General features: G+C 41.6%; 1 protein-coding gene across 4 annotated transcripts; it reads left to right on the top strand.

Moving 5' to 3' along the window:
- The first annotated feature begins 13 nt into the window (after positions 1–13).
- Positions 14–27557, top strand: RBM17 (RNA binding motif protein 17). 4 transcript variants are annotated; one of them, XM_023632316.2, is made up of 12 exons: positions 14–218; positions 6953–7090; positions 11367–11483; positions 14674–14840; positions 16023–16120; positions 19359–19415; positions 20642–20783; positions 22889–23040; positions 24157–24230; positions 24719–24817; positions 25924–25996; positions 26133–27557. In XM_023632316.2, the coding sequence occupies exons 2-12, from the start codon at positions 6968–6970 to the stop codon at positions 26234–26236; spliced, it is 1206 nt and encodes a 401-aa protein (XP_023488084.1). In that variant the 5' UTR covers positions 14–218; positions 6953–6967; the 3' UTR covers positions 26237–27557. The 4 variants fall into 4 exon arrangements, with proteins under 4 accessions (XP_023488084.1, XP_070111177.1, XP_070111178.1 ...); XM_070255076.1 differs by lacking the exon at positions 14–218 and adding an exon at positions 249–691; XM_070255077.1 differs by lacking the exon at positions 14–218 and adding an exon at positions 256–701.

The raw sequence follows: 27557 nt of genomic DNA, 5'->3' as shown, positions 1-27557 counted from the left end.
AGGCGCCCGCGGCGCAGGCACAGGCGCGCCTCTCTTCCGGCCGCACGCGCTCCCTGACCCCGCGCCGCGCGCGCCCTGCGGACTCGGCGTAGGAGTTGGCGCCGGCTGCGGTCCGGCCGTCGCGGGTCACGCCGAGGGCGCCCAGCCTGGCCTCTCCGCGGCGCCTCGGCCCCGGTGCGCCGCCGCGGCCCATGGGGAGAGTCGCCCGGGCGGGCCGGGTAAGTGCGCCGGGGCGGGCGCGCGTCCCCGGGCGGCGCTGGACGCGAGGCCTCGGGTGTAGGCCGCGCCGCCAGGGGGGGCAGGAGGGGCCGAGTCGGGCCCCCAGCCGCTGGCGCCCTGGGCCTCCAGGCGGGCCCCGGGCTCGGGCGACCCTCCGCGTCTCCCTTCGCGTCCCCCGCCGCTCTCCTTTATTTGCCTCGGGTCACCAGGCCCTCGATCTCTCCCCCTCTCGGCTGTCTGTTTCCGTCCCTTTCGGACCCGAGGACGTTTCTCCTCCTTTCCGTTGGTCCTCTTTTGAGGAAGTTGCTCAGTCCCTAGATCCGGGTAGCCATCCTGTGTCACCTGTGGCCCAGCACGTCTCACCCCGCCTGGGGCCGGGCAGCGGGCAGGGAGGAAACCGCTTCCTTCCCGCGCCACAGGACGGGGACTCCAGAGGTTGACAGCTCTTCGAGCCCGGGGTTTACGTGAACAGGTGAAGGAGGGTACGACTCCGGCGTCCCCTCCGTCCTTGTCCTCCTAAAGCGAGGTTTTAGCTCTAATATTCCATCATCGAGCATTTTTGGGGCATCTCCTCTTGCCCAGACCATATGGTATGAACAGCGGTTGCAGGATAAATAAGATTCCGTACTCTCAGAGTTTGGTCTCTAGGGACACAGGCGTAAAAACCCCTGCCTGGGCTGACCCGAGGGGCTCGAGTGGAGTCTGGAAAGGCTTCCAAGACGGGGTGATGCTTATAACTGAGTCTCGGAGGTGTTTTGTTAAATGTGCAGGATGGCAAAGAGGTTCCCTGTGGAGAAAATAAGGTGGCAGAGGTGAAGCACTGTGGTGCATTCTGGAAGCCGCAGGTAAGGCAGAGAGAGGTTTGGGGACGGGCACTCAGGTCAGATCTAGAAGGTTGATTGGGAAGTTAGTAAAGGAGAGCCCTTGCAGGTACTTACTGGTAGAGCCAGGCGTATGGGTGCAAAACAGGATGTTCTGGGTAAGGGCAAAATTCTGCAGAGACTCAGGTGGATGAAGACTGCCTCCCGCCAACAGTTGGTGGAGTTTTTAAAGAATGCAACTCAGTTTCAACATTTTTACGGTATAAAGGCTGCAGACATTTTGACTATAATAAGGATATTTAGGGAATATGGGGTAGTATATTAGTAACTTAAACCGAGGGTGTTTTATTTTTAGCATTTTATTAAGAAATGTGCTACATGCTGTGCAGTTTAGGATAGAGAGAGTGGGTTGTGAGAGACAGAAGTATAACAGGGTGTAACAGAAGTGTTAGCACTGAAGAGCTGTTCTGACTGTGGAGTTCTGTAATAACTAGAGAGAGCCTTTATGGAAAATAAGAATTTGGGGAGAATTGTTGTCTGTTCCCAAATGTTACTTGATAAAGTGGGTTTCTTTTTACTTGGTTTGTTGTAAATTACCTTCTGGGAGCGGTTGATCCAGCGCTGGTAATCTCTGCCGTCTTTCGTAGTAGTGAGCCGTGAAGGACGTTCTGTTATTCCCCGAGATTACAGGTGACTCCCGTGGACTTTGCAATACACTCCAGCCTAGGGTATTTTGGTAATAATAGAGTCTACGAGAATGGATGGAAGTACTAAACTATGCCAGAGGTGGAATTTTAGGCAAAATTTTTTTCAGATCTTTAAAAAGTCTTTACAAATCTTATACATGAGGTAGATGCCTTTTCTTCCCTGTTTATTGGTAGACAGCAACATGCACCGCCCCTGGTGATTCCTTTCCTGCTCCTTTCTGTCTGCATGTACTTCCCGTATTCCTTAGGCTTCGTTTTCACTTTTGCTACATGAACTATCTGTTTGGTCATAAAAAGGTCTCCTCTTACCAAGGCTGCCTGTTTAGGTGCTCAGAACTCAAACCTTGACTCATTGTTAGTTGTGCAGTGGTAGTAGTTTTTCTCCCGTTTATTATGGTAGATAATTTAATATTTACTATTTTTTTTTTTTAGATTTTATTTTTCCTTTTTCTCCCAAAGCCCCTAGTACATAGTTGTGTGTTTTTAGTTGTGGGTCCTTCTAGTTGTGGCATGGGGGACGCCGCCTCAGTGTGGCCTGATGAGCGGTGCCATGTCTGTGACCAGGATTTGAACCAGCAAAACCCTGGGCCACCGCACAGCAGTGCGCAAACTTAACCACTCGGCCACAGGGCTGGCTCCTAATATTTACCATTCTTATATCACATCCCACTTACCGTAACTTTTGTCCTTAAAGGCAAATCTGCATATCTTATTGTTTCATAATGCGATTTAAGTGGGTGCATTAACATTTCCATCCGCTCACTGATATGTTTAGAAAATATAGGGGCCGGCTCTGTGGCCCAGTGGTTAAGTTCGCACGCTCTGCTGCAGCGGCCCAGGGTTTGGATCCTGGGCACGGATATGGCACCGCTCGGCAGGCCACGTTGAGGCGGCGTCCCACATCCCACAACTAGAAGGACCGGCAACTAAGATATACAACGGTGTACAGGGGGCGTTTGGGGAGATAAAGCAGAAAAAAAAAAAAAAGATTGGCAACAGTTGTTAGCCCAGGTGCCAGTCCTTAAAAAAGAAAAAAAAAAGAAAATATAAAGTGCGTACACTGTTCCAAGAATGATGCTAAGCTAGAGATACAAGGATGAAGACAAAAACAGCCCTTACCTTTGGGGGCTTAGGAAGTAGTAAGACAGTCGTGTCAGCCATGGGCAGCAGGGCGTGGAGGCAGCATAACATGTGAACATTGCTGTGGTCTCAGCATGTTCAGGGGAGACAAATTGGGGATAGTGTTTTTGTGGGGTAATAGCTGCCAAAGGCTTCAGAGATGCCCTTTAAGGATGAGTAGGTGGGCGCTTCTGCGAAGACTTCTGTGTTCTTTGTCTGCCAGTTGCACGTGTTTAAAAAATACTTCGCCAGCTTAGGTAGAGTCTTGAAAAGTCATCATTCTTCTGGCAGAACCATGTTTTCTGTGTTTCTTCTTAAGAAAAAAAAAAAAGTATAAAAAAGAAGTAAATAGCAGGTTATTTTAAAGAAGTTATAAAAACCAGCTGTTTGTATTTGCATTCGATCCTGGCTTCTTAAGGTATATCCAAATGTTAGAAAGCACTGCTTTTTATTACTTGGCACCATGCTTCATGAAATAAAGGTGTTATATCATCTAAGTACCGTTTCGGCATTAATTAAGTTAAGCTCAGGTCCAGGGAGAGTCTTGTCAATGCAGTTGTTAGATTTCAGTGGTTGCAGTGGGGAGAATGAATGAATCAACTATGGTATATTTATGAGTGATTAAAACGGCTAAAAAATATATACACATCCTTTAAGGAATAGATGGAATAAAGCTATGTAAATGAAGTTACGAGGAAGGAGGAAAGCTAGGAATTAATGAGAGTGGGATTCAGTTTGCTTCGCACCCCTGGGTGGGGGAAATCACTTGAATGGGATGGGGGGCCGTGTGGGTTGAGTGTGGTTTCTTGTCCTGGCTGCTGTTTGGCGAATTTGCTGGCGCTTGTCACATTGTAGTAAATAATTAAAAGCAGGCCATGCATGCGTGGATGGATAACAAGTATGTTGTTGCTGTGATTAATCCAGTTCTGTGAATCTGAAGTTCAGTGAAAATGAGAAAGGCAAAGAAAGCTATTCTACATTTACTGTGATGCAGAGATCTGATTTATAAGTTCTGGTTACAGAAAAAACTAGCAGATGCTGATAAGGTGACATTAGTTTTTAATATTTAGTTTTTGAAGGTTTTTGAGAACAGAAACAGGAAATTTAAATGAACATAAGGTCTTGCTGCATAATGATTTCCGAAGCTTGCAGAGTGAACTTAATCAAATGGAATTGTCAACATGCCATCTTCAATCTAGAAATGAAATGGAATCAGAGCAAGTATGATCTTGTGAAACCTCGTTAGCTCAGCGCTGATGTCCTTGTTAAATATTGGATTCTTAGGTGGAAGAACTCTGTTGGAGGCAGAGATCCTCTACACTGCTTAATATTTTTGGCCCTGAAATTCGGGGAAATCTTTCTATCAGTTTACTCTTCTGGGTAGGGAGAGCTGCCAGTGTTCATTAAACAGCAGCCTGTTACCTCACAACCCCTCCCCCAGCGCTGCTTCTCCCCTCCCTCTTACCTATTTTTTTTATTGGAGTAAAATATACATAACATAAAATTTGCCATTTTAACCATTTTTAAGTGCACAGTATGGTGGCGTTAAGTACATTCATGTTCTGCTACCTGTCTGCCCTCCATCTCCGGAACCAGGCTCCCCCTGGGCGTTGGGTCGTTTCACTGCTAATTCCTGTGGCCTCATAGATCTTATTTGATTGTTACTGTTTCAGCAAATGTTTATTAAAGGCCTACTCTGTGCTAGAAATGAGAGGTGCAAAAATGAATAAGCGCATCTCTTCCCTCCATAGTTTTGCAGGCATTTGGTTAACCTAGTTCCATTGGCACTAACGTGCTGGTAGATACCTTCTTTGATGACGTTCTCAAGTTTCTTATGAAGAGATATTAGGAGAAATAAAGTGGAGTCTGGATTGTAAACAAATTTGGATAGTTTATCAAGAACGATTCGTTTTGAATACCAGGCAGGCTGGGAGAAAAGTACAGGAAAGCCTTTGAAGCTCTTTAGTGTGGTGGTCTTCCTTCTGGCCAAAGTTCTTGTCAGAAATTTCTGAGAAGATGAACTGGGAGTGGATTTGCAAATAGAGCATTAACTGTGCAGTCGTCCTGACTTCCTGCTCAGCGCTGGGGCAGACAGGGATCTGAGTCTGGGGAGAGAGCAGAGGGCTCCACAAACTGCCTCTAGGTTTTCCCAGAGTTTAAGTAGCGTGGATTAAAATAGGTTCTCAGGTGGACCCCAGAGGGATTCCCTACGATGCTTTGAAGACGTGGGCGCATTGCAGCCATACTGAGTTAGGAAATGGAGGGCATTACTTGTTCTTCATTTCGCCTCAGTGGCTCAAGCTTAACTTGACACCACGATGCCAAGTTCCTGGATAAAACGTCTGCTTTGGCAGTGATGGCAGTGGGCACCTCCCTGTTGGATGTGCTCTCTACTCTAGGAAGCTCTGTGTCCCAGCTGCCGCAGGCTGAGCTGGTGAGTTGTCACAGAAGCCTTGAGGAGGGGAGCCTGCAGGCATGCCTCGATGTTCGATGTTCGTTCGGTGATGTCTGTGAGCGCCAGAACCCTGGGCTCTGCTGTCATCCGCCTTCTCCTGCGCTCCCTCTCAAAACTGAGAGCTTTTAGGTGATCTGAGGGTTCAAATATTAAGGACTGGAAAAAACTGAAAAGCAGCAAGTTTATTGGGGGTGCTGTCTTCCAGGCAGAGAGCTGCCCTGCTCAAAACCAGAACAGCTAGTCTGGGAGAGTAAAGCTGGTCCCATCCTTGTCGCCCCCGCCCCACGCAGAGTGGAACCAGGTCAGCCGAGGTGCTGGGCAGCAGGGTCTTAGGATTCCGGTCGTGGAGGGTGGAGAAGTCAGCATTCACCAGAGGAATTTTCGCCCCAAGTCAGACGTAACCTTGGGGGGGAACTAAATATTTTCCTTCTCGTCTAAATCACCTTCTCTTCCTGAGACAGACTCGGGCACAACAGGATTGGTGTAACGCGGTTTCTATGGCAGAATGCCGTCTGGGCCTGGGAACAGACAGACTTTTGGAATGTGGCTCTAAGGCAGAAACTACCTGTGCTTAAGCTCTTTTTGCAATTTAGGAATTTCACTCAGAATTTTTTTCTCTTTGCATCTGTGAGGAAGAGATTGATTTCTTATTTTGAGAAGCGGGCCATGTCATGGGTTTCAGATTGCTGAGGTTTGTCAGAGGTGGCAGTAGGTGTTTACCACCAGGGGCTGCGGAGTTCTGACTGGGTTTGCAGTGGGTCTTCCCACCATGCCCTTGGGCAGAGGTGTCCCCCAGAGTCCTGGTTCCGGCTGTCCCTCCCTGGGCTTTCATGGTGGACCTCCACAGCAGATGCTGCCTGACCGCCACCCTCCTGAGAAGGCTGAGAAGGGGGGACTGCTGTCTGGTATTCCTCTTCTGCACGGATAGTATGTGCTGGCCGTTCACGTGGAGGTTGTTGATTGTCTCTTTGTGATCAGTGTTATTGAAGATGACAAACCTCTGCTTGGTGGGACATGAAGAAGTCAGGGTTTTTAAGATGTAACCCTCTATTCTCCCCGCAACAATCAATCACAATTTATGAAAATACTGCCTTTGTGAGATCATTTCTAGGGCTTTTTTTCCTTATTTCTAGGCGTATGTTTAAATTTTTTCTTTATGAAAGGGTAGCCCCCAAAAAAGCCTAGCTTATTGTGATAAATCAGTCTGGTAATTGGTGTTTTTGTAGGGATTCTACTTTTTGCTATTGAGGCAAAATAGAATTTTTAAAAATTGGATATATGTAATTAACAATGCCCTGAATCTAGAACTTCTGTCTTACCTCGTTATATGCTATAGAACAGAATGGTTTCACTCACGAATTACGTGACCACATGATCCTCTAGATAGGAAAATTAATTCTAGATGTTTATTTTACAAGTAACACACGGGTCTAGCTGTGTGTATTAGAAGGGGCACTGATTGGTGACATCAGGCGTCTTGGCTTCTGTCACTGAAGGTCCCTGGACTAGGTGATCTCTTCAGATACCTTTTACCTCTAAAATTCCTTCATACTGAGTGATTTTAACATAAGAAGATTTGAAATCTTTACTATATTTTGCATTCTTTAAACTCCACCCCTTTTGCTTTTCAGCATTAAACTGAAAAGATGTCCCTGTATGACGACCTGGGAGTGGAGACCAGTGACTCGAAAACAGAAGGCTGGTCCAAAAACTTCAAACTTCTGCAGTCTCAGCTTCAGGTGAAGAAGGCAGCTCTCACTCAGGCAAAGGTAAGAGAAGCCCACAGTGAAAGCAGAAGTCTGCAGAGCAGGTTCCTCCTCAGGATTAAGAGTAATTTGGTTTTAGCTTGCTCTTCTGCGTTTTTTTGTTGGTTTCTTTTCTTTTCTTTTCTTTTTGGTGAGGAAGATTGGCCCTGAGCTAACGTCCGTGCCAGTCTTCCTCTATTTTGTACGTGGAGTACTGCCACAGCATGGCTTGACGAACAGTGTGTAGGTCCACACCCAGGATCTGAACCTGCAAACCCTGGGCCACCGAAGCAGAGTGCACGAACTTAACCACCTTGCCACCAGGCTGGCGCCTCTTCTGCCTTTTTATTGAGCATGTAGGATTAAACACTCAGAGAGAGAGAGGCTCTGGGGAGAGAGGAATAAGGAGCTTAAGGTCATTTTGCTTCTCCTGACTCCTGGGAATAGAACTATTTCAGGGAATCGGAATGAAGCTAAGCAGTACTCTCAGTTTCCAGCAATGTTGCTGGTTTTCAAACTTCAGTCTGTCTAAGACTGGCTGAACATTTGGTTAAGATGCTGCTTCAGTAGCCATATTCCTGATATTCTGGTCAATTCTGGTTCTGAGTTGGGGCCCCAGAGTTTGCGTTTTTTGGTAGAGTTGCTGCCGTTTGCTGTAGGCGCTCTGGAAGCGGTGCTCTGAGGAGCGAGGCTCCGCGGCCACTACTAAGCTGTGAGGGTCTGCGTGCTTTGCTGCAGGCTCGGCTCCTCGTCAGGGTGTCAGGTGGCTGTAGTCTGGGGGCAGTTGCTTTTGTTCCTGGTGTGTACGTGTTGGGCATTGGCAACATCATTGAAGTTATTCAGTGTGTAAAACATTAAAAACGTAGTTGTCCGCTGGATATTTGCTGTTAAAATGTGACTGTCAAATACTTTTAGGAATGAGAATGGGTTATGTTTTGCTTATTGTTTTAGGGCCGTTATGTTGTAGAGCCTGCATATCCAATGGAGGCTCCATCCCCCAAACAGGACAAATATTGGTCCTGAGGGGGTAAAAGCATTCCTGCTTTTTTTGTGTGTAGAGCACAGATAGACGTAAAGTACATGAACAGATACAGCGGATCTATGGCATCAAAATTTCAGGGGTGGGGGGAAATGCGTTGAAAGGCTCTTGGAGTGGGGAGGCAGTAATGAAAAAAGAAGGTGAGAAATACTGGTTGAGAGATACCTATTGAAATATTTACTGATAAAATGATATATTTTCTGGGATTTATTTTAAAATAATCCATTGGGCGGGGTAGGAATATACATAAAACAAAATTGGTCATAGTTGTTGTCAGCAGTAGAAACTTAAGAATTCTCTTAAGAATCTTACCTCTTAAGACTTAAGAATAATCTATTCTCTTTAATTTTATGTTGGAAGTTTTCCATAAAAAGTAGTTTTTGAAGTTAGAATTATTTTTCCTTTACTACATCATCAATAGATACTTTAACTGAGGTGTTTATGTTTGATTGTACAGTATTATAAAAGGTTTTTAGAATTAGGATACCCACAGGTAAAGCAACGCTATCTTAAAATTTAAATTTGTTGTCTTTTTCAAATTCACCGTTCCCAGATTTAATTTTTTTTTTTTTCCTGAGGAAGATTCGCCCTGAGCTAACGTCTGCGCGAATCTTGCTCCACTTTATATGTGGGTCCCCCCCACAGCATGGCTGACAAGTGGTGTAGGTCCACGCCTGGGATCCAAACCTGCAAACCCAGGCTGCTGAAGCAGAGTGTGCCAGACTTAACCCCCACACTACAGAGCTGGCCCCCAGATTTAAATTTTTTTATCCCAGTATTTAAAGAGAGAGAATTTTGTCTTTTTAAAACAAGCTTTCATCCCACATGGAAGGAAGATTAACAAAACAAGTCTTGTTTTTCCTTTTAATTTTTTTAAATTGTTTTAATTTTTAAAATCTTGGTAAGTTTGTATAACTTTTGCTTTGCACGTAAGGTGTATAAATAAGGTTTTGTATTCCAATACCAATACCATTTCATGTATTTTACTCTTGAAGGGCTAATCTTCTCTTTTATAAAATGACTAGCTCCAAGGGAATTCTCATACTTAATAACATAAACTCAGACTTTAAGTGGACATAATTAATGGGCAATCGTATTTCAACAGAAGATAATTAATTGAAAAGCAGAAGTCAAAATATACTAGATCTATACAGATTAAAAATTGTTTGGGATAATTCTTTATTACCAGCTTAAAAATTGTCAGCTTCGTGAATTACTTGCAGCCAGTTTTTTAAAATCCTGGATAATTTTGTTTCTTCCTGCCCAGTGTGCTTCAGGATCTCTTTCTCTATCCAGCTGGTGGGTATTTGTAAACTATAGGTTAAAAAGCCAGCTTATAGAAAGTACAACTGAGACACTAGATCCTTCCAAAAAATAAATGTATTAAAAAGTCAAATACAGTTTACGGATCACATAGTAATTTTCTGTACTATTATTTTACTCACATGAAAGTAAAGAGTTAGATGCTGGTAAGTGAGGAATTATGTTTTTATGTGACATCTAGACTCTTAGACATCCTCTTCAGTATCTGCTTCAGTCTGTTTAATTTATGCTTATCTTTCCATGTATACAAATACATTAATTTTAGCTACTAGGAAATCTCTTGAGATTTCAAATAGATATTTTTGATTGATCAAAATAAAATGATTGTGAAATAATTTCTGCAACATTCTAACATCTTTTGAGATTGCTGTGTGAAGTTAGTATTGTGTTTTTCTCGAAGGGAAGTGAAGATACTCTTAGGCTGTTTTATTAATTAATTAATAACTACTAGATTGGCCTAACCAAATCTGTAAAGGTGTTTGGTATAGAAAACTACCTACAACTGAAAGATGGAGCTGTGATTTCATCTATATTTCCATTTTGAAAAAATAAAAAATTATAATAGAAAAATATATGATCCTGATGATCCCCCTATTGTCCTTTAAACTTTGGTGTTCAACTTGTGAATTGTGTATTTAATGATTGGATTAAATTTGTATGCTTAAAATTATAAGCACTGTTAAATTCAGGAGAGATGGTAGCTTATTTTGAGCCTTTTGTAGTGATAATAATGAAAATGTATAACATTTTAAATTGCAAAGGGAGGAAATTAAAACCTTTATAACCAGAAGATCAAATGGTCACCATACCCGTCTGATCATGTTTAACATTACTAACAGACAGCCTGACCTTGTGGGCCTGCTGGGGTGGTGGAAGACAAGCACACCACCTCACCTATGAACTATTCTTGCTAAAAAGCACTACCCTAATCTAATCAAGGTTTAACTCAGGTTTTGAGAATTGTAGGGCATAGAGGAATAAGTGAAACTAGACCGCCGGGAAGTTATCAGACAGATCTGGAACATGCAACCTTTTACGAGATAGTGTCAGAGGATAAAGGAAAGGTAGGAGACAAAGATGCTGGTGCTGTGATGGTGATGACACGATGGCAGGGAAAGGGAATGTTGTAAATAAGAGACTTAAAACCACATGAATTGCTGCACTTTGGTAGGATGCTGGTTCAAAATAAAATCAGCTATTTAAAAGACATTTAGGGGACAGCTTAGAAAATCTGAGTATGAATTGGATAGGAAATGATAGAGGGCATTATGGGTTTTATTACATGTGGTAATAGTATTGTGGTTATGGTAAGAGAATGTCGTAGTTTTAGGAGATTAAGGGTAAAGTGTCGTGGTGTCTCCAACTTTCGAATGGTTCAGCACAGAATGTAGGTGCAGGGTAAAGCAAATATGATAAAATGTTAATGGGTTGATGGTATATGAATGATCATTGTTCTCTTTTTAAAATTTTTTTCTGTGTTCGCATAATAAAAGAAGTAGGGGAAGACTTTGTATCCTGCGAGGAGGAAAACACCCCTAATGCACAAGCATCTTTTGTCCAGGGTGTAAAAACATGCCCATTGCTGTGGAGGGTCCACACTAGTCACAGTTTAACATGCCGTCACAGGTTTGCCCTCCTGTGGTCAAAGGGAAAAGCCAGTGTAGAGCTTTTTTCATACGTTGTGGCACATGCACATCTCAATAAAGCGACCACAGTTACTGTAAACCTTTTATAAAAATGGAGGAAATGCATGTAAAACAAGGCTAAAGAAACTGGTGTATTGTTATAGTAATAATTGAATTAAAAGGCTGTTGTGTTAAGATGATAGTCTTCTCTTATCTGAAAGGTTTGTTGCAGAGATGGGAAAGGCTTTCTCACAGTAGGAGGAATTTCAGTGTGGAGCTTCAGTACACTTATTTTGTCTCTCCGGGACTCTAGAGCCAGAGGACAAAGCAAAGCACGGTCCTCGCCCCAGTCATCGACCTGAAGCGAGCTGGCTCTTCAGACGACCGGCAGATCGTGGACACCCCGCCGCACGCAGCCGCCGGCCTGAAGGTGAGCTCCTGCCTGGGCGGCTCTCCTGCCGCCTGCAGTCTCACGCACGCTCGTGTCACCCCAAACACAGCCGCCTCACTAGGCCTTCGCAGTGTAGTCAGTATCATCTTCAACTTAATTTTTACTTTTGTTTTATCAAGTTGAAAGTATTTGTCTACTTAAAATAGTTCATTACAGAAAAATGAGAAACTGGAGCTATGCAAAAAGAAAAACAAATGACTTCAGTTCTACCCGCCAGAAGTTAAAACTGAATATTTTGGAATGCCTTTCCATTCTGTGCCTCCTCCACCTTCTGTTCTCTAACTTGCTTTTCTCACTTAATGTGTTGTGACTGTCTGTCTGTGTCAGAAAGTATAGGACTGTGATCGTTTTAACGGCCTCACTGTATTTTTTGCTATCGTCAAGAATGTTAGTGCTTATTATTTTGTTGCGGGTTAAAATAGAGAAAAGGGTTAAAAAAAAAATGAACAGTTCTACTACCCTAACTTTTATTATCCGAGTGATTTTACATGAGCTTAAAGACAAAGAAACAGACATGGTCATCTCTGGAAATGGAGTGTGAGGATGAGGAAGATCTGGGAAAGTTACTCAGAATCATAGTTAAAACTACACAGAATGAGGGACAGATGAACCTCATGTCAACTGCAGTTAAAACTACACCTGCTCTTTAGGTATACATTTAGCCTTCGCAGATGGCATTCGGATAACACGACTGCCGTGTTTAAACAGCACCACGCACACGAATTGCATGATGAAAAATGACCGAGAGGTTAGTAATAGATAGATTGTGGTTATCGTGACTGGTAGCAAGGTACTGTCCCCACTCGTGCGCCCCTTCAGACTATTGGAAAGGACCCCACATTGAGCTGAGACACTCCCAGCTGTAGGCCCCATCCGTTTGTCTAGTTTCTCTGTCCTCAGTGTTCTGGCTGTCCTGGCTTGGGATCCGCTTGCTCCACCCTGCTTTCGTTCTGAGACAGGGCACAGCTGAAGCTCTTGTGGGATTTCTTGCCCGAAGACCTGGTGCTGCTCCTGCAGGCTAATAGTCTGTCAGGAAGGAACGGCACCCCACAGTGGAGGTGTTTGGGGGGACTCTTGGTTAACATTTTTTTACCCACAAATTCCCTACCTAATTTTTTCTCGCTATGTCTAGTCAAAAACTGTTTGATCATCTTCTGTTATTGTGTATTGACTGTAGAACCTATAGTATTGGCCCCCCACAAATTTAATCAATAAGCATTTTCCTTCTTTTACATAGCTTCCATAACGAATTTTTAGTTGTAATGTCTTCCCGTCAAGTGAATGTATGGTTATTTGCCAATTATTCCCTAAGTGTAGAACCATCTAGAATCAGCTTTTAGGTTGTCATTATAAATAACACTCTAATGAATATCTCTACAAAGAGCTTTCTATACGTTTAAAATTATTTTCTTAGGATAGATTTTCAGAGACGGCATGAAGACATTAGTCATTTTTATGGACAGTTTGTTTTAGTGCCAGCTTGTTCCCAGCAGAGTTGTGTCAGTACACGCTATCACCTACAATTTATGAGAGTTTTAGTTTTCCCCACCCTCCCCAGCATTGGAGTGTTAACATTTTAATTTTTTTAATCTAACAAATTGCTTTGTACTTGATAACCATGTAGAGAACCATGGCTCATTGTTAAACTTATTAGCAGGGTTTATACAGTAAGCATTGTTTGCTTTCAAATTTTGAAATGACAAAGAATTAACCTTCATACTGACAATTTGTTCTGTCAGAAACTTTGCGATAATAGTATTGTGTATATTGAGTAGCTCTTTGTTAGCTTCTCTCTGGTCTTAATAATAACTGAAAGGAAATCTTGTGCATGTGCGTTTGTGTTGTTAACATGTCTCTTATATGAATTCATATGAAACAGATTCATAACTACCCTTTGGGAACCCTATGTTAAACAGATTTGTATAAATTTTCCAGTGATAGGCCCTCAGTGGTGATTATAGTTATTTTTCTGATTTCTTTTATTCATCAGACCATGGTGTTTCCTGATTTTTAGTTAAAAGGAAACAATGAGATGTTTGTTTTCTAATGCAAAATGTCAAACTGAACAGTGTAATACAGGCATTGTTAGATTTATAACTCTCTTGACCATGTGATTTTTGTGTTCAATACAAAATACGGTTGACAAACAGCCTTCCTGCCTTTGGGAGTGTTGCGCAGTGTCCCTCCTGAAAGAGGTGCAGCGTGGGCCCTTGTCCTAACCTGCGCTGCCCAAGGTATCTGTGGGGCCAGTTAAGGCATCCTCTTTTTACAGATGATAAGGAGGAGTTACGCTAAGAACACTAACGGAAGAACACATGGAGGTTTAGCAGAGTTTGATCATGCAGTAGATCAGGGCTCACCAGAGCCATGTGGAGGTCAAGACCACCCACCTAGAGGGAAGCCCCTTCTAGTCAGCTGCGCTCTGTCTGCCTTTGGTTTTTCTCATTTCTTTGTTAAGGCTACTACTTTTCTCTCCAAGAGTAGCCCCAGTTTCTAAACGTATAGACAAGAAATGCAAAATGTTATCATCTTAACCTGTGAAAAATTAATTAGAAAATTAATTAGAAAAATTTGAAAAATTAATGATGATGTGAAGGGAGTTACATCCACCTGTGTCAGACTCAGCACCTGAAATGCATCCTACCTGGGAAGGGATGTGTATCCCAGGGAATTGCAAAAAGCCCAAGAGGATGCTTTTTGCTTTTTTTAAAATTCTTAATATATCATGTCTCTTATGTAATCAGAATCTAGTTATTCTATTAAATGACCACAAGAATGATTATTAGTCATGGGTTGTTTTGTTTTTTAAGTTTTCATAGATATATAAAAACAGAAGTATTCAGTGTTTACTATAAATAATCAAATTTATTGCTTAAAGCTTTAGGTGGTGGCAGCTTGTTTAGGAATTCCGGGAGAATGCCATAGGGTATTTATGGAATTAATACTGAACTAAGAGATGAAGTTCTTTGTCCTGGTTCTGCTGCTCCCTCCCTAGGTGTGTGGCCCTAGGTGTGAAACCTCCTTAGGCATTTGTTCCCTCATCTACAAAACAAAGGAAGCAGATGGCCTCCAAGGCCCCTTCTAACCTCATTTTCTTTCACTTTAATTCTTTGAATTAAATTCTAAGACATGAGGATGGTATGTACTTTGGCATTTTTACCTTTCTTAGGATCCTGTTCCCAGTGGATTTTCTGCAGGAGAAGTTCTGATTCCTTTAGCTGATGAATATGATCCTATGTTTCCTAATGATTATGAGAAAGTAGTGAAGCGCCAAAGAGAAGAACGACAGAGACAGCGGGAGCTGGAAAGACAAAAAGAAATAGAAGAGAGAGAAAAGTAAGGCTTTGTTTGGCTTTGGGATATTATACGTTTGAAATATTCACTAGAATATTAACGAATGAACTTTAGTGCTGTCTGTAAAGCTGAAGTTAGTTTTCACGGTTGATCTGAGCAGTCATCAGAAGGAGTCAGATTGTTTTTAAGAATTTGTAGTTGTTGAGCCAGCCCTGATGGCCTAGTGGTTAAAGTTCGATGCTCTCTTCACTTCAGTGGCTCAGGTTTGGTTTCCGGGTGCGGAACCATGCCACTCCTCTGTCAGTAGCCATGCAGTGGTGCTGGCTCACATAGAAGAACGAGAAGGACTTGCAACTAGAGTATACAACTGTGTACTGGGGCTTTGGGGAGGGGGAAAAAAAAAGAAGAAGATTGATAACAGATGTTAACTAGGGACATCTTTCCCAGAAAAAAAAAAAAAAAGAAAGAATGTGTGGTTGGTCACATCCCAGCATGAAAAAGAATTTGTAGTTTGTTACATCCCAGCATGAAAACAAACTCTGGAGCAAATTTCATGTATAGATGCAGAAAACTTAAAGTGCACATTTTAGGTGAGTTGTTAGAAAAGTAACTTAGAAACCTGATGTTGAATAATAGTTTTTTTCCCTGTGCTATGACTCTGCTAGCTATTTAAAATGCCTAAAATGTTATTCTTTATTTTTGAGCCAGATGGAATTTTTTTGAAACTTACATTCATCTTTTATTTATGTTTTTTAAAAGTGTGGGTAACAAGGATTTATTTGATTTTCTTCTTTGTAAAATATTGAATATTAATTATTAAATAGTTATAAAATATTGATATACTATTTCTCCTTATTTTTGAATCATTTCATAAAGTGAAAGCATGTTTGGAGAATTGAAATTATTAAACTGTTGCCTATGTTGATATGTATGCTTTAAACTTGAAAGAGGTAAATATCAAGGAAACTTTTTTCTTGCTACTTATACTCATGTACTTAGTAAATTTGTTCAATTTGTCTTCTGGATTTTTCCCACTTCTCATATCTTTGCTACTTTAGTCTTCAGCCAGTTTTTTGCATGCCGCCATCCCCCAAATTTATAGTTTAGTGTGAAAGGGAGGATTTGGGTATTTTCTAGCCAAGAGAAAGTCAAGGTGGCGTCCTTGGGTTCACATCTCTAAGTTGGTTTGTCTGTGATGAATATTTGTTTCCTTTGTTATCACAGGAGGCGTAAAGACAGACATGAAGCTAGTGGGTTTTCAAGGCGACCAGATCCAGATTCTGATGAAGATGAAGATTATGAGCGAGAGAGGAGGAAAAGAAGTAAGGCATGAACAGAAATGTTATGTTTCAGATCTAGTGCAATTCCGTTTTTTGCTTTCCGTATTTAATTTGATGAATAGTTCAGTTGACATTGATTTGGGTGGTTTTCTCTCTAGAATTCCAGCAATCCACACTGGCATAACAGTTTTTATTTACATTGTGTTTTCACATACGTGCTCCTTGGAGCTTCCCAACTACTTCTAATATTTATTTATTGAATACTTTGAACACATCTTGAAATACATAGACTTTTCTTTACCTGCTGCACGGTTGGCCTATTCTTTGTATCAAGCTGCATTTCTGTTAAGTACTGAATGGAGAGTCAAGGCGCTCGTTTCCAGAAGGTTTGCCACTAACATGCGTGAACTTGAAAAGGTCCCTGCGCTTCCCTAGACGCTGGCTTCTTTCAGTGTCTGTAGTGAGCTGGGAGATGAGAATTTGAACTAGGTACTTCATAAGGCCCCTCCCATCTCTACAGTTTTGCAAGCAGAATTCTAATTGTGTTAGAGCTGAATTCTTAGTGACCACGGGATAGTTAAGCAGTGCTCATTCTTAAGACAATGGGCTGCTGCTTATTTTACCTTCATTTTGTTTTGATTGCTGAGATTTCCTTGAGTTGGTGGCTAGTTTGGTTGACAGATTGAGAAGTAAGTGAGAAATTTTAAATCTTCTACTTGTCTGCTAGATGCCAGACACTGTTCTAAGCACTGTCATAAATTATCTCCTTTACCCCACCCAACAACTCGACCTGGCTCTGTGATTATCCCTATTTTAAGGGTGAAAAAATCTGAGGCACAGAGGGACCAGCTACTTTACGTAGTACAGGTCCACTGTTCATTTTCTCCAAGATCTTCATTTGCCCGAAAACGTCATTGTAACATGGTTATCTTTAACGTGAGACCTAAGAATAATGTTATCGTGATGCTGGAGTATATTTGCCCATAACGTGGACTCTGTTTTATGATCAGCAGTTTGGCAAGCCTGGTCTTCCCAAGTGCACAGCCACGGTTGTTGCAGGTTTTGATTTAAATCTTAAAATCTTTCAAATACTGATTGAGTTCGAAAAGGGCGAGTCTGTAGTAATTTACAATTCTTAATCTTTCATTCCAGATAGGAAATGAGTATTTATAGACTGTTTACTATGAACAACAAAAAACATAGACACAGAGAACAGATTGGTGGTTGCCAGAGGTGGAGGGTGGGGCGTGGGAGAAGTGGGTAAAGGGGGTCAAAAGGTACAGACTTGCAGTTATAAAATAAATAAGTAAGGGGATTAATGTACAGCATAGTGACTATAGTTAATAGTACTATATTGCATATTTGAAACTTGCTAAGAGAGTAGATCCTAAAAATCCTCAAAGGAAAAAAAAATGTCGTAGCTACATATGGTGATGGATGTTAACTAGATTTACTGTGATCGTTTCGAAATATATACAGATAGCTAATCATTGTTTCCACACCTGAAACTAATATATCTCAATTATTCTTCAAAAGAATACTGACTACATGCTGAGCGCTGTTAGATACCACATTGTTTTTCTCATAAAGAGTAAACATTTGAGTGTGCTGTGTGTCAGGCATTATGTTAAACATTTCATGGCCATTATCTTATGAATCACCACATGTTTAGTTTTTGTTTTGTTTTGTTTTGTTTGTTTTGTTTTGTTTTAAGATTTTATTTTTTCCTTTTTCTCCCCAAAGCCCCCCGGTACATAGTTGTATATTCTTCGTTGTGGGTTCCTCTAGTTGTGGCATGTGGGACGCTGCCTCAGCGTGGTCTGACGAGCAGTGCCATGTCCGCGCCCAGGATTCGAACCGACGAAACACTGGGCCGCCTGCAGCAGAGCGCGCGCACTTAACCACTCGGCCACGGGGCCAGCCCCACCACATGTTTAGTTTTTACTAAGTTGTTGTAGAATCCAGTATGTAGGTTGAATATTTGTTGATCTCATTTTTCCATCTTACGTATCAGCTGTCCTTTTGTAAGGAGGTGTGCCTTGTATATTAAGGACATTTACTTTTTTCTTGAACATTAGCAGGAGCTGTACAATTTAATATGAGGGAAGTAATGGCATTATAGCCATTATGTGTACTGCTGTTAATAGATTGATGTTCATATTTTAACTGCTGAGTAGCAAATTTCCAGTAATCATCCAGAATTTTTTATGCTGAACTCATTAGAGCTAATCTTTTCAGAATCAATAATTGCTTAGGTCTTAGTGACAAGGTTAAAAAATGGTAATAGGTATTTCAAAAGAAATATAAGAAAGTGTTATATAGGTTCGTATTTCTCCTCAAGTATTTGTCTAGCCCAGGCCTGTTAATCATGATGAATGTACACTGGCTTTAGAGGATTTTTTTTGGTGAAACATTTCATGCTGGTGCGGCATGGTTTTATAATCAGGTTATTTTTTGGTTACATTTTATTTTTTGGATTATATTTCATTGGTGATTAAGTTATAATACATATGTTAGGGCCTATGTGTAATGAAAAATTCCTTATATTCTCCACTCGTGTTTTTCTTCTGGTTGTCAGATAGCAAGTGGAGTCTGTTTTGGTTCATTTGTGTCCACAATTCTCTGTCCAGGAAGCATGAGCAGGAGTGGTGACAACACAAAACAGACTCTTTAGGAACCAGAAGTACCCACATTTCCAATAGGTGTTTGGATCCAGTGGTTTGTACCCTGGAAAGGAGTGTGCTGTGTTGTCAAGGGAAGCTTTGGCATCACAGGGAGCTGGGCTTTATTCTCTCTGCCCATTAACTCTCCTCTGATCCTTTTCTCATCTGGAAAATGAAACAGTAGTACCTGCTTCAGGGGTTTGTTAAGCCTAAATGAGAGAACATAGGTGAAAGTGCCTGCTGGGGCCCATGCTCTCAGTAAATAGCTATCTTACTGTTTTCTGAGTAACTGCTAGTTCTCCAGGTTGGGCTCTTTTACCTTAAAATTCATTTATTGACTATATTCTGGGGTTCATGAATGCCTGCTTTGAAAAAAATAATTTTGTCCATCTGGGTTTTGCCAGTTTTCTACATTTTTAATCCTAGATTCAGAGGAGATGAAGCAGGTCTTTTCCTTTTTAGTTCCTTTCTTTGCAGGGGTGGCATGTGGCTGGGGAGGGGGGGGACGGGGGGCGGGGGGTAATACAACAAATGGTAGGTGTCACAGCCCTGGAGTCTGGCATCTGACATGTCTTCCATCTTCCCTCCTTTAATCGGCGGAATTTATGTTTTTGCAGGTATGGGCGGAGCTGCCATCGCACCACCCACTTCTCTTGTAGAGAAAGACAAAGAGTGTATGTATTATGGGTTTCTTCCCCTTTTCTGCTGATAGGATCTTTAGCCCAGTCTGGGAAGTCGTAGCTGGGATCAGCCAGGTTTCCTGAGTGTAAAGGGGGATGCCCAAAACCGCACCTCTGCCTCTGACGCTGAGGCCACGTGGGGTCCCAGAGGCTGCTCTCTCCCACCGCTCCTACTGGAGAAGTTTATGTGCCGGCTCTGAGGCTTGGATTTTATACAGTGAGGTGCTATTTTTTGGTGTAATTTTTTTCCCTCCGACATTTTCTCTTAGGAATTAGGTTAAAACAGATAGCTCAGTTTACAATTTGTGTACTCAGTGTTTAGAGGCTGTTAAATTCTTGACCTTCCGCAAGGTGGCAGTGCCTTCCTTGATTAGATTTCTCTGCCTTCAGTTTCTATTTCAGTGTACATTTACCTACGTTGCCAAAACATGCCCACCTGCTGTTTCTTCTCCCAGTGATCTGTTCTAGAATTTTGGGGTTGGAATTGGACTTTGATATATCATCTACATCATTTTCCTCTTCTCTGGGTTAGACCACACCTAAACTATCCCAAGAAAATATAATCATCTCTAGTGCTCTTTAATATCTGTTGAACTATTTATATTATCTTGTTAAAGAAGATAATTCAAAAAATATTGTTAAATACCTTTTGTGTGAAAACACCTGACAAACCAGTTGAAACCAGTCTCTGGGAGTGGGGCCCAAGCATCTGGATCTTTTTAGAGCTTCCTTGTTGATTCTAACGTGTAGCTGGAGTTGAAAATCACTGCTCTGGTGGTACATGGTCCCTGACCCCAGAGACCGTTACTGTCTGCTCGGGTAACGAGGTGGTAAGATTAGAATCTAAAGACAGGTACACAGCGTGCTGTGGGAGTCGAGAGAGTTCAGTCGGAGCTGCCTGGGATGTGCAGAAAATCTTAAAGATTCAGACACGAGTTGTCATTTAAGAGCACTGTGGAGGGTAGCTTTTCAGTATGATGTGAAAAAGACGTTTGAGGAGATGTAAGAGCAGGCGCAAAGCTAGAATCAGAAAAATGGTCTTCTACCTCTGTGATTTAAAAAAGTCCTGTAAAGGCTATAGAATTGGTTTGGTTTTTTCTCATTCCTTGTAGTAAACTAAAAATGTCAGCTACATTAGTTCAAGATAACTGATTTATACAAGCGCAGTTGAGAACTGTTTTGTAGTATTTTGGTAAACCTGTGTTATTTTCATGCAACAGTACCCCGAGATTTTCCGTATGAAGAGGATTCGAGACCTCGCTCACAGTCTTCCAAAGCTGCCATCCCTCCCCCGGTGTACGAGGAGCAAGACAGACCCCGATCACCGACCGGACCTGGCAACTCCTTCCTTGCCAACATGGGGTAATGGTTCCAAGTGCTCTCATCTCAGCAGGTGTAGGGAGGACTCCAGCCCTTTCAGTAGATGCAGCTTGTTTGAAACGAGGGCATTCTCGGGTTTATAGGGAGACGCTTGGTGTGCTCAGTGCTGAGTCACATGGAGGGCGATCCAGCGTGATGCAGACATGTTTTGTACAAAACATAAAGCCTTCTAATGTAAGGGTTTTTGTTGTTTTTTTAAGATTGGCACCCGGGTTAAAATCTGTTGCCAATCTTTTTTTTTTTTTTCCTTCTCTCCAAAGCCCCCCAGTACATAGTTGTATATTCTAGTTGTATGTCTAATGTAAGTTTTGAATGATTTAGATGCTGAACATTATATTCTCCAGGTAGGAAGAGTTTCTGATAATTATTTACATTTATTTTCATAACATTTGCAAATAAAATAGCTCACATGAGTTAGAGCTCCCTTACCCTCTGTCCAAAGGGTGGATGACATCTTTTTTTTCTTTATGAGCCATTTGCTTTAAGGTCATGATTCTTTTCCTTTGGTCTGAAAACTCTTAGTCATTCTAACTATAATTAGAAATTTGTTTGCTAGCATATAAAAACCAATTTTGAGGTTGACTTTCAGGTGGGCATGTGGATTTTTTGTAACCTCCACTGGATTTGCCATGCATTTTGGTTAAAGAATGTTTTGTGTTGTTTTACTCTGTTCCTCTCATGCTGTGAGCACTGTCCGATGAGGCAGCCTTGCCCTGAGTCCTTTGTTCTGTGTCCTATGACTGTAGCGATCACCTCGGTTTGCCCTGGCCTGTGTGCATTTGCTTTGCTTCTCAGAGCCCTTGGTGAGGTGACCAGGCAGTTGGAGTAGGTGGCTGGGCTTCATGCGCTGCAAGAGGGTTTTGAGTTTCTGACCTTCTTAGTATCCAGCTCCTAGACCTGCGTTGTTCTCTATGGTAGCTGCTGGCCACAAGGGGCTGTTAAAGTAACTTAAAACGAACAGAGTTAAAGTGTAGTTCCTTGATCACACTAGTCTCGTCTCAAGTGCTCAATAACTACACAAGGCTGACAGCTGCTGTATTGGGCAGTGCAGAGAGACAACATTCCCGTCATCGCAGAAAGGTTCATTGGGTCACCCTGGAATGTATGCTGGGGGGTGGATAGACAGGAAGCTTTTTTTTTTCTGGTAATGATAAAAATTGATTTTTTGCTGACTCTCCTTTTAAACAAGAACTAAATTGTTAACTTATGCCTAAGGAAGATGCAATATAGTACAATTCAGCAGTTTTCAGTCTTTTCCTTTTAGCCCTAGTTCAAGTGAAATTTGTTCAAATGAAGTTTTTAAGGAAATTACACACGTGAAATAATGTAAGTGCAATTCTCGTTGAAGCACACAGTTTTGTGGTTCAAGCCCTAAGTAGCAGCAGCCACTGGGGGGCATCCTTGAGGCCTGTGAGGCACCTCAAAGTGTGGTTTGAAAGCTCTCATGGTGTTAGAGAAGAGCAGTAGACTAAGAATCAAGAGTCATGGGTTCCAGTTTCAATTCTACTGTTAACCTCTATAGAAATAATTTCTAAATGTGTCTTTCTTTGCTCCTAGTCAACTCTAAGCAGTCAGCTAATCTGGGCCTTCTGTTTCCTTATTTTCCCATCTATTAAATAGATAACCTCTAAGAGTTCTTTCATTTATAAAGTCTATCACTGGAAACTCTGCTATTTAAAAAAATGCTATCATTGTCACTACATGAACTTCATAGTTATTTTTTGACAGGCATGCTTTTAAATAAACTCTGGTCATGAGCTATAGCATTGCAGATACTGGAGCACACAAAAAGTCTAGTATTTTCTAGCAGGGGTACTGGGGAAATTTTGTTAGGGAAACTAGTGTTTCCCTTCCCTCAGAGATAATCTCCGGGTGTCGAGGATTTCCGCATTAGCTTTTTATATTTCTTCCATCCTGAACACCCCACAGCCTCCATCTAATGGCCCATGGTTAATCATATGTGACCTCATCGAAGCCTCTGTGGGATTTGTGCCCTCTTTGCAGGAGATTGTTGTGCTATAAAACCTGGTTTGTGCTATAGCTGATGACTTCAAGCGCAGAGATCTTTCTCTTTTTCCCCCTCCCAGTGGCACAGTAGCACATAAAATCATGCAGAAGTATGGCTTCCGGGAAGGCCAGGGTCTTGGGAAGCACGAGCAAGGGCTGAGCACAGCGTTGTCGGTGGAGAAGACAAGCAAGCGAGGCGGCAAGATCATTGTGGGCGACGCCACGGAGAAAGGTGCGTCCCCCCAGCAGGCTTGTTTTCAGGGTGGGAGCGAGGGGGAAGTGAGGTCCCGAGGGAGAGCACGGCCTCTTCTTGAGTAGAACGAGAGAGTCCTGATGATGGTGCTGTCCAGTTCTGTGCTGTGGAAACCGAGAGTCCTGAGGCTCGTCTTTATTTGTTCAGAAGAGATGGGAAGGCCATGGGAGAAAAGGATGACGAGACTTTGGCAGAAAATGAAAGTACTCAGAAAATAGTTTCGTGCCTCCTTGTATGAGGCAAAGAACCTTGTCGAATTGATAAAATCATAGTTATGTTTTTATAGCATGAAAGACAGCTGTGTACCACAGCATGTCAATGATGATAGCTGCTCTTGTCCCTCCTGGAATGGTTCTCTCCTCTTCCTTTCCCTGCCCTCTCATCACAAGCACGATTTCTGATTCTCTCACAGATCAATTGCCCTGTGAGATCTAATGTTATTTTGTAATCTGTTGCTAGAGGACGCCTACTTGGTGTTTTATTTTCATTTGATTCTTAGAACCTGTTGTCTACTGATGGCATATTGGAAGGAGTCAAACATATCTTAGTGTTTTAAGCAGGAGATTTGAGTTCATTTTGAGTCAGCCTTGCTGAACTCCCTTTCCTAAAGAAGGAAGAAAAGCTTTCTGGCAGCCCTGTCGATGTCTAGCTTTAGGAAGCGGCCAGTCAGCCTGACGGGCTAGTACCAAAAACCACGTCACCCCGATTATAGGAGTATCTGAAGTGAGTCAGCCTGTGGCTGGCTAATTAACTGCTCGTTACACTGGCCTAGTGACCTTCGGCTCCTGCCAAGGCCAAGACTCTCGCCTGTAAGGGTTGTGATTGTTGTGTTCTGTCCATCTTGTCGAAGTGAACTAAGCAAAAATTGCAGGTAGCCTGGGAAGCTGAAGACTTCCAGAAATTGTGGTAAAAACCTATATCAAAGCACAGTGGGTGCTTTTATTACAGATAGTACTAGACTTTTGCTCAGAGACTGCATAGGTGCTGATAGACAACTCTAGGACATAGTGGGGATTGCTGTTGAAATTAAATTATTCATTTTAACGGGACTCAGTGCCCTAACATGTCTGCATCTGATGATATGTTTTCCTACAGATGCAGCCAAGAAGTCGGATTCAAATCCATTGACTGAAATACTGAAGTGTCCTACTAAAGTGGTCCTACTAAGGGTAAGAAGGAGAAGACAGAAACCTGAGTGCCTACCTTGACTTGTGTGTCCCTGCGTGCTTCCAGCCCCACTGGTAGCATTATGGTTGAAGAACACGGAAACAGCACTTTTGCAAATGATGCTTTTGGATAGACTCTGTATAAGACTGATTTTAGATTCCTTTTTCACTAATGTTTCTTTGCTGAGTACAGTATGTAAGGCTACAGTGAATAATTACTTTAAAATATTTGAAAGTATTGGAAGTTCAGCTTAGTTTACATTTTGATGCTTGCATAGATGATCTTGTACTTCTTTACGAAGCTTAATATTTATTTTTGTTTGTTTTTTAAGAAATACCAACTTTCAGGTACTACAGGGATGAAAATTTTCATTGTGTCATTTGGGGTTGAGAACATTTGCCATCATGGAAAAAAGTTATTTATACATCTCATTTATGTATTTGTAAATTACACTTGATACTTGAATTTATTTATTTATTTTTGTTTATAGAACATGGTTGGTGCAGGAGAGGTAGATGAAGACTTGGAAGTTGAAACCAAGGAAGAATGTGAAAAATATGGCAAAGTTGGAAAATGTGTGATATTTGAAGTAAGAGTGCTTTCTTTTGATGTTTGTACCCCTAGTTGTAATTGACAGATTACAGAACATTTTCTACAAATAGCGACAGGACGTGCTGCAAGTAGCATACGGTCTACTGCAGAAGGTGACAGATGTTGGTTAGTCATACTTCTCTTATTCACTTATAACAATTTTGAACATAAAGACAAGGACTTCAGATTTTATTAGATGAAGAATTAAAATGTTTCATTTTGTGATTGAGGTTTAGTTTGGTGACTAGAGACTTTGCTGTGTGCACAATAGTTTGGTTACTTGGACCTGCCTTTGGTTTCCTTCGTTTGGCGGGTGTGTAGTTAGTGCCTCTCACATGCCCCACACTGTGTTGAGAGCATTCGGAGTACAGGAAACATGTTCTGTCCTTTCAGTGATGTGTTCAAACACATGTGAAAATAGAGAATATTCAGTTGCTAGATTTCAGTAGTTTTGACTATAAGTACAGGAGTTGAGAAAGGGATTAAATCAACAAAAATAGTTGGAGAAGGCTTTGTGAACAGTATCAGATGTGAGCTGTGAAATGAAGTGGTACGATTTGGATAGAAAAGAGTATTCAGATCAGGGTCACAGCTTCTGGGAGACTGAGGAAGGCAGCAAAATGGGATGGTTGGGCGTGTGGGGATTACTGGGAGACCTGCTTACGTAGATGGAGCGGAGCCAGGTTCTGCAGGGCTTAGAAAGCGCGACAGAGGAGTTCAGCCTACTGTGAGAGGCAGTCAGAGTGCGAAGCTTTTTGTCGTCAATTTCTGCTCTCGCTTGTGCTCCTCTTCCATATCGTGATGCTGTTTGTTGACCACGTAATTACTTGTTTATCTGCAGCTGGCACAGGCCCTCCAATGGGTCACAGACTGCCCTGCTTAGCTCTGTGTTCCTGGCGCCTAACACAGTGTGTGTCATAAACAAACGGTCAACAGATTTTGGTGACAAACAAATTACACTTATTTCCTTGGTTTCTGGCTACTACTTGTCCGTACATGGTGGTAATTAGGATACTTTGGCAAAAATCATTTAAGGAAGAAGACCTACTTTCAGTGATATCTCAGATGATAACTTTACCTATTGCACTTTTCTTTCTTTTCCAGATTCCTGGTGCCCCTGATGATGAAGCAGTACGAATATTTTTAGAATTTGAAAGAGTTGAATCAGCAATTAAAGGTAAGTTGTACAGCTAAATAATAGAAAGAATAAAACAGTCAAATTGTGTTCTTAATTGTTAGGTAATGAAAACATGTTCTTGCAATGTCTTAGAGGAAGCCTGTATTAACTGACTGTCTTTTTGTTTGCCTTTTAGCTGTTGTTGATCTGAACGGGAGGTATTTTGGTGGACGGGTGGTAAAAGCATGTTTCTACAATTTGGATAAATTCAGGGTCTTGGATTTGGCGGAACAAGTTTGATTTTAAGAACTAGAGAGCAAGTCATCTCCAGTGACCCCTAAGTGAGCTGCAAGCTGAGCAGAGAAGAAAAAGGTGGCAGCCACCTGCATGGCTGTTGGGTACAGAGACTCTTGAAAGAACTTCTAAGATATATGTTGACTGATCCCTTTTTTATTTTGTGGTTTTTTAATATAGTATAAAAATTCTTTAAAAAAAAAAAAAACAATCTGTGTGCCTCTCTGGTTGTTTCTCTTTTTTATTACCACTTCTGAGGTGATTACATTTTTTGCTAGGATTTCATGATAATTCTCAAGTGCTTCAGTGATACAGCATTTCTTGCACTAAAAAATCTAGAAAGTTTTGGGGTATGGGGTTGTATTAAGTTATCCTTTGCTTTTCTTTCTTTCTTTTTTCGATTCATTTTAATAAAACCTGCAAGTTACTAAACTGTAGCTTCATAAATTGTGTAATAAAGTATCATCTTGGCAGTCTGCCAAAGGTGGAAATGCCTGCTTTCTCTAACAGAGAAGTTCTTCTTATTGACTCCAGTCGCAGAAAAAGCTCTTTACGGCCTGAACTAAGGTTGAAGAACTGAACCTTCCATGACCTGTTCGGATGAGTCATTTTCGGTTAAGCTGAGTCAGACTATTATGGTTTGTGATGGATTTAGGGGTATATGGGTATAGAAATCATGAATCTAGCATTTGTTTTCAGAGATTCAAGCATAGTCTTTAGCGTAGATCAGAAATGACAAGTTAATTCAGAACCTCGCAGGTACCTTGTAAATGTGTATCCAGTTATGTTTTGGAAATGGTGGTTCCTTGGGGTCATGTTTCTACTGGCAAAATTTGCAGTAGTGTCAGTTCTCATGTGAAACTTTTAAATTTATAAAATTTAGCCACATCAGCTGCTTGAACTATACTGCCGATTAATATAGTTTTGGAATTTTGAAAAATTCTAGCATTGCGGTACAGTGGTGTGTGTGGCTTAAAAATTTAGCAGGACCACAAAAAAGAAAACAGATAAAAATATTTGGTACTGAGGTTTGTTGCCAGAGCAGGAAGTGTTTCCAGAGCATATTTGTGCCTGTGTTCTGTTCCTCACTTGCCCGAATATTGCATGTGACTTTCCTGAAGTGGCAACTGAAGGACATGCAGCTGTGTTGTCTCTTTAGGTTATTACGACATGAAAGTGTGTTGTGACCCTTCGGAGGAAGAAGCACTCACCATTTCTTTGCATTCATGGACTTGGTTTGGAGACATAAGGAATATTCTGACCCTTTTTAAAAAAGGATTTTCTCATGTTTTTATTTAACATAAATAAAGAATAACATTTTCTCTTT

The sequence above is a fragment of the Equus caballus genome, chromosome 29 (assembly GCF_041296265.1).
Source record: "Equus caballus isolate H_3958 breed thoroughbred chromosome 29, TB-T2T, whole genome shotgun sequence".
In the NCBI taxonomy this organism is placed as follows: domain Eukaryota; kingdom Metazoa; phylum Chordata; class Mammalia; order Perissodactyla; family Equidae; genus Equus; species Equus caballus.
This window is presented reverse-complemented; position numbering and strand designations above follow the sequence as displayed.